Source organism: Schistocerca americana, chromosome 4 (assembly GCF_021461395.2).
Source record: "Schistocerca americana isolate TAMUIC-IGC-003095 chromosome 4, iqSchAmer2.1, whole genome shotgun sequence".
In the NCBI taxonomy this organism is placed as follows: Eukaryota; Metazoa; Arthropoda; class Insecta; order Orthoptera; family Acrididae; genus Schistocerca; species Schistocerca americana.
Genome location: NC_060122.1, coordinates 292,641,430 through 292,657,214, shown reverse-complemented (window position 1 = coordinate 292,657,214; position 15,785 = coordinate 292,641,430). Strand labels below are relative to the sequence as shown.

At 37.4% G+C, this 15,785-nt stretch overlaps 1 protein-coding gene across 1 annotated transcript in view; it reads left to right on the top strand.

Annotated features, from left to right (window-relative positions):
• The window catches only part of LOC124613428 (fatty-acid amide hydrolase 2-like), a 381,807-nt gene that overhangs the window by 325,684 nt on the left and 40,338 nt on the right, over positions 1-15,785 (top strand). Inside the window, exons 6-9 of the mRNA XM_047142130.1 lie at positions 6,206-6,317; positions 6,409-6,566; positions 6,662-6,805; positions 12,420-12,521. Coding sequence (XP_046998086.1) covers positions 6,206-6,317; positions 6,409-6,566; positions 6,662-6,805; positions 12,420-12,521 — 516 coding nt within the window. The remainder of the gene's footprint in view (positions 1-6,205; positions 6,318-6,408; positions 6,567-6,661; positions 6,806-12,419; positions 12,522-15,785) is intronic.

Genomic DNA, 15,785 nt, shown 5'->3' with positions numbered 1-15,785 from the left:
GCGAGCTTTGTCGACCAATCACATCTCTCGCTGGCACATAAGCGGCCCCAGGCATCATTATATGTTAAACTTGCCTTGTCAGTGCACTACCTGTTACATAAGTCAATTTTTGACCAGTTTATTACTTCTAACATGGATCGGTGGCTGAAGTCAGGATCATTGAAGAAGGCTGCAGTTTCTCCATCGCCTTCACAACAAGGGAAGTTTCCAGTTGAAATGAATGAGCAGGGAGGACGATCAAAGGAAGACTTTACATACATTTGAACATTTTTCTTCGGATTTCACGAAAAACCACACACACACACACACACACACACACACACACACACACACACACACACACACACACACACGACTGTTACGAAATATGCATGCTCCTTACACAACAGTAGCCAAACAGTTGAAGTGAACAGACCATAAGCGACAGCTTGTCAACAGCGAACAGTTGGGATGTGACGTTGATTGCTCTTGGAGGAAGAAAGCTCCATCGTGTGAAATTTCAATTACCAAGTAATTTTAAACAGGCTATAGTGTGTTGAACAAAGAGAGTAAATCCACTAGTAAGTGTCAGTATACAGTGGGAATTCAAATTGGATCATTAATTTCAAGTTGTTTTCATTCATCTCTAAACCAAAGACTATTGATACTTTGGAGAGGGGGGGGGGGGGGGGGGGAGGGGTCATTGGGAACATGGCACCTGCATTAAGAAGCTTTCAGTTCCCATGGGTTTCGCCCTGAAATTTGAAGTTACTGTGCTGTTGACTGACTAGGTGGTCCGCCATGGATTTTCGACTGAAGAAGGGGTCTGCCAGCTGAAAAGATCGGGAAGCCCTGGACTAGAGTAACAGAGTGGTGTTGGGAGGCAGAAATTGGAACTTGATGAACTGAAATTTTTCAAGGAGGTTTTCCTGTGGGGATGGAGAATGGGCAGGAGTGTTGTCCATAACAAGCATGACATGGAGTGGCAGATTCAGCTCAAGCAAAATATTTTTTCACTGAAGGACCAAACACTTCGTTGATCCAGTCATGAAAAAAATCAAGTGTCACCCAAGCTTTGTTGTTGGACTTCCACATCACATTTAACTTGCTCTTCTGGGCTTTACACTTTGTGAAGGCTCGTGGAGTTTCTGATTGGTAAACAAACGGTGGTTTAATTTTCAAATCACCACTTGCACACTTGCATTGGCACAGAGTAGCAGTGTGAGATGGTCTTTCATTGGCTTGTGACCAGGCAATGTAGTCTCCTCTGCTATTATAAATGTACGCTTTGGGGCATCTTTTTCCAGAATAGACTCATCTCATCATAATTAAAAACCTATTGTGGTAGATAACCCTCAAAATCTATGAGCATTTGAAGTTGCTGATGAAGTTCTCTGCTGCCTTTGTGTCAGAGCTGGCTGCTTCGCCTTGCCTCACAATGCTGTGGATGCCGGTTCTTCTCTTAAACTTCTTGAACCACCCATGACATCCCTTAAACAATTCTTCGGCCACTGATGATCCTGACATCTTCTTAACAAGGTCAGCAAAAATCATTCTCACCTTCTCACAAATAATTGACATTGTTCAGGATATGAAACCATTGTTTAGATACTCTTGTTACTCCCTTTGAAGCATCTCTCTGCTTAATCTTGTCCTTGGTCTTGCAGATAGTAGATGTAGATCGATTGTATGTGCATGCTAAATCAGCAATGCTCATATTATGTTTTTGTTTTTCAATGATTTTATGTTTTATTTCTAGGGTCATTTTCTTTCTTTCATGGTCATCTTCTTGCAGTTTTATCTTTGGGGACATTTCTACGAAGGGTATTAAAATTTGCACACAAAAAACACACTGTGTGAACACAAGTTTAGAAAAATGTGTGATCACAAGCAGCACCAAGATGGTAGCAGAAAGAGTGCTAAACCCACACTGCAGGACATACTAAAGACATTGTTCATATGCCACTGCCGACATTGAAAGGTGTCCACATTGTTGAATGTTTCCCCCTTTGCATATGAACGGCTAGTGATGTCACACTAAATTGTCATCACATGTTATGCAGAACATTGCTCGTTAAGTGAGCACTTTTTTACAATTTGTTTTGCTTGTTATGCAAATTGTGCATTATGGAAGGTGCTTGTTAAGCAAGGTTCTGCTCTGTTAACATCAGAAGCATAACTTATAAAAAAAACCCATTGCTTCCCCATATGTATTAAACTATCACTGATTGTATCCTAGAGCTGACTTAAAACAGGGTGTTCAAAAAGCCTCTCCGCTGTGCCGTATGATTGTTCAACTGTTTCGGTTTTTCAATGAAACAATAAATGCACAACGATACTGCTGTGATATTCTGTACCCATTCATAGGAGAACTTGTGTCAAGTGAAATACTGAACGATTATTTTCAACAAGATGGTGCACCCACACACACAGCTCGTGTTTCAATGTCAGTGCTAGCTGATGTTTTGGTGATTGCATAATTTCACAGAGACTTTGGTCTCCAACATCGCCTGACCTAACACTACCTGACTTTTTCTTCTGGGGTGCAGCGAAAGCAACTGTCTATAAAAACCGTCGAAAATCCATCGATGAATTGAAAACTGCAATATCTACTTTCACTGCTTCTGTTACAGAAGAAATGGTAGAGCTTGTGTTTCGAAACTTAATTAGATGAATTGAATTGTGTATTCAACAACAGGGGGGAACACTTTCAACATTTAATGTGAAAATTTGTAAGTAAAAATGAATATTCATTCAATTAATAACTTGTATTTCACTGAGTTTCATTTCAGTATATTCTTTGCGGTATACGGCACATGCAGCTAACAATCATACGACAGTGTGGAGAGACTTTTTGAACAACCCTTATATGTACGACTACATTAACTTTTATTGAAGAATCGCGTAAAGTTGGATCAGCAACAACAGAGGACTAGAGGTGTTACTACTTGTCATGAATTTAACAGGTATCTTCAATCCTTGACTGTAGCTTACCAGATAATATGTAGAGAAAGTGGTTAGTAAGGCATACTTTCCATTTTGTTTTGAATTTAATAGAATTTCCAGTTTCTTGTTTTATGTTCAGTGGGAGCTCATTGGAAGCCTTTGCACCAGAATACACCCAGCTCTAAGAACTAGATAAAAAGCCAGGATATACGTGGAAATTATTTTGTCTTGTACTGTAATTATTCCAAGCTACTGGAAAAAAGAAAGGAAAAAAAACACTGTAATATGTGTGGTTATGTATTTCATGCAATGTTCTTACTGCTCACTGTTTTCTGAATAGATTCTTTATTTTCTTTGCTCCATACAGAAGTAATAGTATGAAATGCAAACATCCACATGTGTCCTAAAGTCAAAATGTGATTCATTCACTCTCTTCCTGGCGCCAACAGGTCTCTGCTACTTCTTTGAATCTGTATAATGAGAGTAATGAGTAGTATAACAGGAGAGCAGGTTCCCCTCCACTCCATAAGAGCAGCTTTCCTTAATTATTTAAGGCACTAACTGGCTGCCTTTTCACATTTAAAGTAGGAACAATTTATGGTATGTGGCATAAATAAAGAATGATAGATGTGCACCTTTAATGATAATTATTATTGCAGCCTAAAAGAGGGATTTATCATAGCTGCATATCTGCTGTTCCGCTTTCCAGTGGATTCTCTCTAATCATGAGAGCTATGGAACATGGAGTGCAAATAAATAATTAATTAATTTTTGAATGAAAATCCACTCAGTTGTAGCTAAATAGGTGAGTCACAAGACAGGTACCAATATAAACTATCACAGTGATACTTGTAGTAGCCTCTGTATCTTTATAGACTGTGAGAGGAGCCAGCCAATAACTGATTGGTTGCAGTTTAAAATATTTATGGCACCCTTTTGTGGAGAATTACAAGGAACATATAGGGAGTCAGATATTTATCTCCTGACGATGAGAAAAGTGGTAAAGATTCTCAAAAGATGGAGTACAGAGTTTAACTTGATTGGGCCTTTATATCAAAAAAACTTTATGCTACTAGCTGCTTCTTTCTTTCTTTATTTGTTTCTTTACGTATAGAACTTATTTGTGTTATGGGAATAAAAAGAGTAAACATTCTTGGTTATCACCTTACAACTAGTGCCAATAATAAGTAGTGTAGCATTCTTAAAGAGCTTATAACACTAATTTATAATTCAAACCATTCCATATTCTTGAAAGATCTCTTTTATGAGAGAATCTATGCGGCCTGATATGTAATAAATACAGCAAGAAAGTATTGCTGCAGACAACAACACCACCAATTTTTGAACAATGAACAACTGTCAGTTCAATATTATTCTTTAGCACTTGGCCTGTACTCGTTGGAAAGATCATAACAAAGAATAAATTACATGATAGCACCAGTGGCTTGTATAATGTGTTGCAATTGCTGCTGTAGTTTGTTAAGAAAACAGTTATTATATTGTCAGTGGGAAATATCTTTTTACAGTAAGCAAGTACATAGCCAAGGAAATTATTAGACTGTAGGAAATATTGCAGTCAGCCACAAGCTTTTCAGAAATGATTTTATTGTACCATTACTAGTTTCGGGTGTGAGCCCATCATCAGATGGTAGTGTTGATTTCTTGGCAAGTTTAATATTTGTCACCTACAATATAACAGAGTTTTTGTGATTGCATTGTTTACAAAAGGTTTTACATTGTATATAAGCTCTATAAATTATACTTACTCCATGAAAGCTCTCTATTACATGTTGTAGGAGAGAGGTTTCTCTTTCTCTATGCATGCTGATCCATGAGCTAAACTAAATAGAAGATGGCAAATACATTTGTATCTATCTTAAGATATGTAAAGGAGTACTTTTCATGAAGTACATACCATTTAAAAGCTTTTGTAAACTATGTAATCATGAAAACTTTATTTTAGGACACAAATGTAAAACTTGCCAAAAAATCAGTGCCGCTGTCTGACAATGGGTTCAGGCCTGAAACTAGTAATGGTACAATAAAATCATTTCTAAAAAACTTGTAGCTGTTACAGTATTTTCTACAGTATAATTTACAAATACAGCTGTGGTGTTACCTAACCATTATGGATAAAATAAAATAAATGAAAAGCACCAGTTTGCTTTTGTTCTACAATATTACTTTTATTGTAAACTGGTTTTCAGCTTACAAGGCCATCTTCAGACATTTACTGAAAAATACATTATTATATAGGCTTAAGTTTTAGTCATAACAATAATGGAAATTCGTGGATGAAAAAATATGTAAAATAAGGGAAGGGCACCCACTGTTGTAGTGGTCTGCTATATGTGAGTGGTTGCCTTTCCCTTATTCTATCTAAGTTTTAGTCACTCTTTTTGAGTATGTTAACAAGTACATAGCTTACAGGCATATGAGGTATGACAATAGAGTTTGTGGACTGATTGTATTGTGGGTACAATAGCATCATGTTGAATGCGGTAACTCTGTGCTTGTTCAGTCTCCAAAATATCTTTAAATTACTGTCTGGTTTTAGTGAACATAATAGTGAAAGCAGTTCTCTTTTTGTACCTGTATTTTTTATTAATTTATTTATTGGCAAAGGAAAGTGATCACATTTTTGAAGATTCTTCAAATGATGAAACCTCCATGTGGAAACTGTTGTTTGAAGAAGAGAAGTTAGTTCTTCAAGTGATAGGAAATTCAGGCAGGAGACAAGCTCAGTATGGGATGGGTGAATGAACAGGGCATCCAGCTACCAGGCATATAATCATATTTTCATCTGTGTGGGAAAGGAATTGTGTTTCAAGAATGGTTTCTTGGAGGTCAGTTGGTCTCTTCTAATTACAATTAGGAGGTAAAGAAATGTTTACATGAAAGAGACCCAATCTGCAACAAGTCAAGTAATGGATGCTTCACCAAAACAAAGCACCAGCTTACACATCTTGATTCTAGAAGCTGTTTAGAAATCAATATCAGAGGAATTGTTGGGGATAGCAAAAGAACAATTTTGCAAATGCTTCAAAGATTAAAAAGTGAATGGAGAAACCCATTAAAGTTCAGGAAGATTGCCTTGAAGTTGTGATGAATAAATATACAACATTTTTGACAAAGTGTGTTTTCTATCACTATTCAGCAAACTTCATTGTGATATCTCCAGTACTTCAAGTATTCAATGAACTTACTTTTTCCATAAGTAGTGATTTTAGGTGACTATCAGTGAAATAAAATATCTGATATTTTTATAATATTCTCACAGGCTGCTCTGTTAGGAGCTGGAGCATCTGTTATAGGTGTTGCTTCTGACATTGCTGGCTCTATCCGCATACCTGCTATGTACAATGGAATTTTTGGCCACAAACCTACTCCAGGTAATTTGTAAGAAGTGATGCATGAAAATGATTATTTGATACAGACATGCAGAAGCAGCTTTAGAACAGTATCTGCTGTTTTATTTTTCAGGGTATATATCAATTGAAGGACATTATCCAAGTGCTACTAGTGATGAGTTCAAGCACTACCTAACTGTGGGGCCACTTACACGTTATTCTGAAGATTTGAAACCAGTGTTAAAAGTAATGGCTGGTGAGAAAGCATCTGGTCTTAGACTAGATGAGGAAGTATGCAACATTTTATTTTCTAATGAAATTAAACATTTGTTATTACATATTTTTGTATATTAAGTGTATGAGGTAAAATATCCTCTCCTTTTTAGGTTAACATGAAGGATTTAAGAGTCATTTATATGGAAGAGGCAGGATTCTCATTTGTTATATTACATTTAGACAATGAGATCAGAAAAGTATTACAAAAAGCTGTTAATTTTTTGCACAAGAAATTTGACATACCTGTTCAGAAGGTAAGTTTCAGAAAACTGTCTTCTTAGAAGTATAAGAAATAGTGTAGTATCTGCTTTCATTTTCAGATTATGTTGCTGGGGTCATCTTGGATACCAATAATTCTGGTGTCACTGTCTTATTTTTATCTGCATTTTTGATACAAACCATTGCTGAAATTATGACGGAAAGCTTGTGTAATGTTGATCAACGTTAATTTTTAGTGGTAAATTTTATTTGAATATTATCCTTTCCTTTTATTTATTTTCTTAATAAATTTTATAGATCTTACTCTCTTGTAGAAGAAAGAGCCATTATGTTTCATGCATGTCAAAGAAACTTTCCTTTCATTAACCTTCTTTTTTTTAATAAAAAAAGAAAAGAAAAAGAAAAGTTAGAGTCACATACCTTCCATCTGTAAGAAAGGAGGTTAACAACTCATACGCAATTTCCAGTTAATGTTTAAGCTTTTTTACATTAATTTCTTCACCATTTTTTCAGTCATCAGGGAAAAGGCATGTAAAAGATTTGTAGAACTGATTTAACTGGTTAACATTCCCAGAATTCACTCATGTGTTATAAGAATTTTAACTGGCTTTCGTTCTAGAACATCGAGCAGATGCCTCTTGCAAAAAATTGTTATTTTGAGAACTGTTTTGCATCCATTCATTAATGTCTTTAGTTGTTGATTTTGTGTTGCCCAAATTAATGTAAACTGCATGCATATAATACTAAGTTCAAAAACAACTTCTTGAGCTTCAATGTTGCTGCAGAAAGGAGTCAGGTATGCCAATGTACCAGATACTTTTAAATGACTTGAAGGTGATGAACTGAATTTAAGACTGACTCAGAGAACTTTTTATAGCATAACTCTTTCTACTCCATCAGAAATTATCCTCTTATAAACTCTTAAAATGTTTTAAGGTACAATTTAAGCATTATAATACTGTGAATTTTCATAAACTTAAGTTATTTCAAAGTATAACACTTAATTAAAATATATGGCTTTGATTTCTTCCCAAATTCCAGAGACTTCTCTCAGTGAGGTTCATTTAACATGATTACTGTAATAAAAAGAATGTAAAGATAGGGTCATCTCCATTATAGTTTCTCCCTCACATTAATAAGCTGATTTTGCTTGTTATTTTGAATATAATATAACTCTGTAATAATCTTTATATGATTTCCTTATTCTTTCCTATCTTTTGATTGATACTACAAAAAAAGTAAATAAATTTAGACAGTATGACTAATATGAGGATTGGGAACAAAGTAAGTTTCATGCAAGTAATTTCCATTAATTTATTAAATCCCATTCTTGTACAATAAAACCTGGATGAAGACAGAACCACAACTCACAGGTTGAGTAATGAGGAAATTGGAGAAGTTTTGACAAACAATATCAAATGAAATGAAAATCATAAATATCAAATAAAAAATGAGAAAGGTACCAGTAGCCTGTAATGTCCTAAGCATGTGACAGTGTGCTGAATGCTGAAAAGGTGTCAGTACAGTATCATGGAAATCCAACACGGACACCAATACAGGAATGGTGTATAGAGCACTGCTCAGTTAACAGATTCCGCCAGGAATGAATAGTCTTCTGCTATTTAATTTGTGCATTATAAAGGTTCAGCACAGTGAAAGCATATTTCTTACAACATCAAATCTACAAATGGGGTCTAAAGTTTGTAACTGGTACGATATCATATTGCATCATGACTCTAGAAAACACTAGCCATAACATCCACTATGATGGAAAACTGGTGATTGACATAGCAACATCTGCAAAGACACTATTGGGTATTACAACCAAAATGCCATTAAGGCAGTATGCAACAAACCTCAAACTGTTACGAAGTGTGCAACATGCTTGTATATGCAAATGACTAGTGTTTCAGCACAACTGCACTATACGGATAGGAATAACACCATCTACATCGTGTATATAAAGAAATAATACACAAAGGTTTCACATTCAAAAATCACATTTGAATGTCAGTTATTTGTGAAAATATGTTTCAGAATCCGACAATGTTAGCATCATCACCTAATGAGACATTGTTTTACCATTCTGTGATACAGCTGCTCATGTTGCTCACAACCCCACAGCTATAATGTGAATATGGAATCAATGGACATAGGGGGCTCACGCTCACTGCCATGCAGTGCCTCAGTGACCCCACACAAATAGCACTCAAGAGGATAGATTTATAGGATTTACAATCATTGACACCCACACCTTGAGTCAGAAAATGGGCTTGTTTGCAGTAAGACACATATCTACATCGACAATATGATGAAGTATGGAGACCATGGACTGTCAGCACAGTAACCACTGTTTGGCTTCCCTGTACATGGCAGCAGAGCTTGGCATGCCCACAGTGGTGTCCTCAATGACAATGCGGGGCACAGGAGTTGCACTACATCTTTTCTTCAGCTGGGTCCCATTACAAATATATGGTGCCATGCTATTATTATTGATGAACTCTTCCATAGACTTTAATCAGCAAGAACTGACATATTTATATCTTTCACCCAAGTTCAGTTCAACTCATTGCTGAGTTGTTGTTTCTGCCAGATGTGGCAGCTCTGTGAACTAAATATCCCTCTCTCTATATCCCAGATCACCTACAAATTTAAACAGGTTTTCTCTCCACTCAACTAAATATACAAGTAAATTTTTGTTATTTGCTATCCTTGTTAGTGCTGCAGTTTTAAAGGTCACCATGTAGTAGTCATGGTTTCAAACATCACAAAGTGCATGATGTCCTATTTCACTGTGTGTTCATAAAGCAGCTGCCTAGTACCTGACTCCTCAACAGCAACAGGTTGGTGCAGGCGATCAGCTCTTATAGTGCATGATAAGGTAATCCCTTCCTTGAAAGAATAACGTATTGGTCCTCTACTACCAACCAGAAAAGACCAATCATTAACAAGGAAGGTTAAGATGACTCCTGTTAGAGATAAAAAGACATTAATTTGGAGCATTACATGTTGCAATGAATTGCTATCACAGAGGCATCATACTCAGATTTAAAAATTTATCTTTTCTCCAGAATAAAATCAAACAGACATGGACTGATGTGTGCAAAGTTTCTGTTGCAACATGACACTACATGGCTCATGCAACAGTTGTGACAATCCCAGACCTGAAGTTACTATATTCCATCACATTCAACAGACATTTTCTCAAGTGATATCCATATATCTAGATCACTCAAAAGAAACACTGGGTGAAAGTTCATTCTGATAAACAGATATACTATGCAGCATACACGCAGTTATGTGGATTTCCTAGCAAATTCCTTACTGTGGTAATCCAGGCATTTTTTAAGTGTTAGTAAACCTGCTTCAGTTGTGAGGGGTATTATGTAGAACAATAAAGCAACTTTAATAATCAATTTTTGACAAACATATCAAGGGTACAGCCACGGGAACCAGGAGGCTTTTTCCTGTGTCAACCTTTTCAAGGGTCACTTGGAGGGGGTTTCCTGTGATCCATCAGCCTTCAGCCCCTGGTTTGGTTGTCATCTTTGTCATATGGACTCACAGTGAGACTGACCTGTTAAAATTTCTGGAACCTCTAAATACCTTCTCTCAATGAAATTTGATGTGGTCCTATTCTCAACCTCATGCCACTTTCCTTGACGTTGATCTCATCCTTACCAAAGGCCAGTTACACACTTGCGTCCACATTACACCTACTAACATACAACAGTACTTACATTTTGACAGTTGCCATCTTTTCCATGTCAAATGTTCCCTCCCATACAGTCTTGGCATTCAGGGCAAATATATTTCTTCAGATGCAGACTCTTTACAGCAATACACCATCATTCTCATCTCAGCATTCACTAGATGTAATTATCCCACCAGCCTAGTTCAAAAGCAGATTTCCCAGGCCATCACATCCAATTCAAGTACTGCTGATCCCTCCAAAAACCAGCTTCAAGGCACATTACTTGTCACACAGTATTATCATAGTCTTGAATGTATTAATCAGCTACTTTGACAACGCCATCACTTTCGAAAATCATACCCTAAAATGAGATCCGTTCTATCTGAGGTTTTGCCCACCACACCTAGAGTAGCTTTTTGTTGCCTATGCTCCTTCTGCATCCATCTCCCTACCCTACAGCACCTACCTCTGTGACCATCCCTGCGGCAAAACTTAACCTACGCACCCACCTTCCCCACCTATACCAGCCATGTAACTGGCAAAACATATACTATCACCTGTGAAATGACATGTCATATACCAACTGTTATGTAAACACTGGCCCTTTGCATCGGCATGACTACCACCAAGTTATCATTTAGGATGAATGGGTTAGGCAGGGGGGTGTATACCAATAACAAACAGTTTCATGTTACAGAGCATGCATTAGTCTTGCAGAGCATGCTCTACAACATGACAGTCATGACCTCGGTGCCTGTTTCACCACAAGCACCCTCTGGGATTCTTCCCCCAGACACCAGTTTCTCAGATCTCCGCAGGTGGGAATTAGTGCTACAGCATGTCTTTGGTTCTTTCCACACACCTGGCCTTAATTTATGTTAGTTTCTTTTGTCTCAGCATTTTTTCACAGTAACTTCTTCTTTCTTCATTCTGTTTTAATTCTCTATATCTTTCATTTTCTGCTCCATCTATTTTTCGCCATCCCCCTTCCACATCTATTATATACAATGCACTTAGCTTTTCACTCTTATTAATCCATGCACAGTATTTTAGCAGTAATGTCTGTCTTAATAATGCTCTGTCTTCCACCTTTAAGCTCTCATGTTTTCTAATCTCAGCTGGTGCAGTCCTGAACAATTAGTCTTTCCTTCTCATCCTGTCCAGTAAGTCTCCCCTGACCTGAGGTTCTGAGTGGCTTTCCTGAACTCCTAAATCTTTTTTACAGCCTCTCTAGTCCTTTTCCTTCACCCCTCTTTCCTTCCCCTTCAACCCTTCTGCCAGAAGAAGGAGAGGAGCCAGTGGCTCCAAAACCTTGCACTTGTAAAACAGTTTTTATATGTGTGTTCTCCTGCCACTATTTGGTGAATAGATTTTTTATCTATCCAATTACATTAAATTGTACAACTTTGTAATGCATGTGAACAATCCAATTCTTCCTCACAGAACAGATTAAATGGTGATTTCTTTTCTAAGTCTTATGTAGGACACTTCCATTTTAAAGGTGCACAGAACCCAAGCAGTTTCATTCTTCATGCTGATTTAGTTTTGGCAACTGACTTAATTGCCATTTCTAAATTTTTAGGTTTTTTAATTTTATCTGTTGAATTTCATTTTTTATTTTCCCCCTCAAATTGTTCAAGTGTGCCTCTTCCAATCCAATGGCCTGAGATGTTTATGCATGTAATCTCTGTACAGTTTTATTTCTTCAAAATTCCCCCTGGTTCTCAAAACTAGCTAATTTGCTATATTTCATTCATGTTTTTGTTTCTATACTTTTTTACTGTAGTTTCATGTTGAGGTACTTTTCTGTACTATTCTAATATTGTATTATGCACATGTGTTTCTTCATGGTTTTATAAATGAAATTTTTGTTGTTTGTCACCCCATGTATAGTGTGTTATCATATTATCTAATGATTTCATGAAAAGTTTTAGCAACATTTTCCTTTATTTTAGGGGAATATTGAAGAAATGTCAGACTCTGTAGAAATGAGTGCAGCTGTTTTCTTTGGAATGCCAGGAATACCAAATTTATTGCAAAAAGAAGATAATCCAAAGGTAAATTATTGGTAAATAAAACAAATGTAACATAAATTTTAAAAGACCACCTCCTCACCTAAAATATCTATTTGTTTTATTAACTGAGTAATTTAGTCCACCTCTGAACTAATCATCTATTTCTTCCTTCCTCATTTACATTTTTTATTTGAGATGTTACAGTTTCTCTGTAACATCATTACTTTTAATATTAGTGTATTTTTCCTATGTGACCACTGAAGTCTTAGGTATCAGTTTAAACCTTTATTTAAGATTCCTTGCTAAATTAAGTTGCACTGCACTGTTAACAATATTATGTGACAGTATTCTGTGATATTAACGGAACACCAGTAATGTTCTCAAAGTTTAGTACTAAATAAAAATATATCATTTTCAAATTATCATGTTATCCTGCGTGGACTGTTAAAGCGTGTGGAATCAGTCTCCAGAAGGTCACGCAATTTCGTCATCAGCAAACTTGCCTCCATCTACCTTCTAATTTGAAAGAGGAAAGCTAACTACTCACTGTGTAGCTTGGCACTGAGAAGTTGAAATGCACATAAACAAGAATGAAACTGTTGCTGAGCTTTCAGATGAAACACAGTTTACTGTACTTTCCTGGCCAACTACTCAACTCATCAACCAAAACAGATAAGTTTAGCATAGTAACTAATGTCCAGAAATGTGCCACTTCCTCACTACATGCAAAATACTGCAACACACATTCAAATCTCCCACATTTTTGGTGCCACTGACTAAGGTGTTGTGTATCATTCACTGATTACTGGGGGTCCCATCCCCACCACTGGTTTGTTTGCATATCATTCAGTTGAGTTTGTGACGTGTGTTCTCATCAGTTGTATCTTGCAGCAGTGATAACAGCAACTACCAGCACATGAAGATGTCAAGCAGTTGTGTCAGTGAAATATTGTGGGGTTTACACAATGCAATCCAGTGGCAAGCTCAAAAAGTGTATTTGCAGTTTTATTTGTGCTTTAATTCAGTTGTCAGTAGTCAACACAGAAACACCATGTGCCATCTTTATTCTTCACAAGTACCAGAGGAGAGGATGAAAGATGCTCCAAAAGTTCAATAATATCATCTTGCAGGATCTTCTCCACTTCCTCCTCAATCACCCATTGTTCATCCAGTGACAAATTAAATGAGCACTGGCTAATTTGTAGATGATCCCAATGTTGACAGTGTGTTTTATCATGGGACATTCAGTCTGTCTTTCTCCATTCCAGATGTGAAAGCATCCAAAAATTGAAACAGAATGGCCACCACTTGCCAGTGTTGTTCCTCGGTCAGGCCAGATCCTATTGGCAGTTTGATAATAGTTTCCTCACCCACATTTTCTGCAGTGATAGCAAAGCATGGTTCTTTGACAATGACACTGAGCTACCCTTCCTGGACTAGTTTGGCTGTCCCTTCACACATATCTTTAGAGATGAGTTGTGGCTGCTTATGACAATTAGTGATCCAAAATTCTCCTTGAGCATGCATAATGCTTATGATCATCACTGGCATGTAGATTTCTTTTGTGAGACTGAGTAACATTCGGTTAAAATGACACATTCAAAGGCCCATTTTCTGTCATTGATATCTACTCATGAAATATGTATTCCTGTCAGTTGGATGTATTTCCCATTTGTGGCTTTCAGCCAATCAGTTTCATATCATGGAACATAGTCATTTTTCGCTGGTGATGATAAGCATCTGACATTACAGAAAAGGAAGCCCCTGAGTTGACTTAACACCCAGAGAGGTTGGCTGTCAATGATGATGTCAATGAGATTTTTTGATATCTTAGTGACTTTCATCCAGGGAGGATAAGCATCTTTTATGGTCGCTCCTCCACAGCTGATCAGCTTTGCTTGGTTTTCATGAAGTTGGCAGCTAGGCAAATAGCTGGTACCACTGTATGGTGAGGGAGAACGGCAAAGACATGTTGGGGAGTGACCTCGTCCTGGGTACTGCAATGGGTTTTATCCCACAGGTCTACTACAGTCATCTGCAGCTGACTGATGTGAATAGAACTGATGTGTTGATTGATGTATGACTGTTGAAAACTAGACTTCTATCTCTGCAGCAGCACACAATTTGTCCCATGTATCAACAGTGGAAACACAGCAGTGTGTTGCCCTCTGTCCTCCAAATGTCTATTCTTCTGTGGGGCATTCTACTTGGTTAGATCTGCATTGGTTGGGTGCTGGGTTGTCATTGATGGCTGCAGCATTAGTGTCAGTTGGCTGGTCCATTCTTCTCAGTACGTTCAGCTGGTGGCAGAGATTGGTGCTAATGACTGATAAGCCTCCTCCTCAACATTTTCTATTATCTGCTGACATACCGGCTTGACATTCAAGGCTGCTGTCTCTTGCTTACTTGGTCTGATATTTCTAGATGCCATACACTGTTGTATCTGTTCTCATACTATCTGATGTTGGAGAGAGGTGGATTCGTGGTGGTCATCTCTAACTGCCATAGGGACCACATTTAGAGTCAATCGTATCTCCTTTGCCCAAGACTTTTCCATTGCATTTAATTAATTCACTGGTGCTACTTGATAGATTCCTCTGTTGTGGTGAAATCCTTTACCAGAAGAGCTTAGTTATGTCTTCAGTGACTCCATTCAAGTGTGAGATTTTGTTGACTTCTGTCATGTTAGGATTCATGATGTTGCATAGGGCCGAAACGTGTGTATGACTGTGTCATTCCCCAATGACATCAGGCTGTGTCCTTCAAATGTTCTTCTGCTAATCAGACTTGCTGCCAGTTCTTGCCAAATGTTTTCTTCAGTTCAGGCTGGGAATTGTCCCAGCTATTAAGCTTCTCTTCATTGTTTCTTGAATCACTGTTGGGCTGCATCAGCCAAGTAAAAGTACACATTTGCCAAACACATGTCATTCCACTTGTGGTATTTGGCACCCCAGTCAAATCCTGTCAGCTATTTCATGGGGTCCTGATCAGTGCCTCTAGAAAATATTGATTGATGCCAGATGTGCAGCTGACTTACTATTATTTTGGAATCTACCTGCCTCCTGAATATACAGAGCTTGGTAATGGTATACTACTTGTATTCTATACATGAAATGTAATTGCAGTTGCAAATATGGACAACCTTCAGCTGTATAATGGAGTGACGACAATGAAAATTTGTGCTGGACTGAGATTTGAACCCATATTTCCCATTTATCATGAGTGGCCACCTTACCATTAGGCTATCTGAGCATGACTTATGGCCAAACCCAAACTTCCATACATCATCAACCATGTGCATGCATG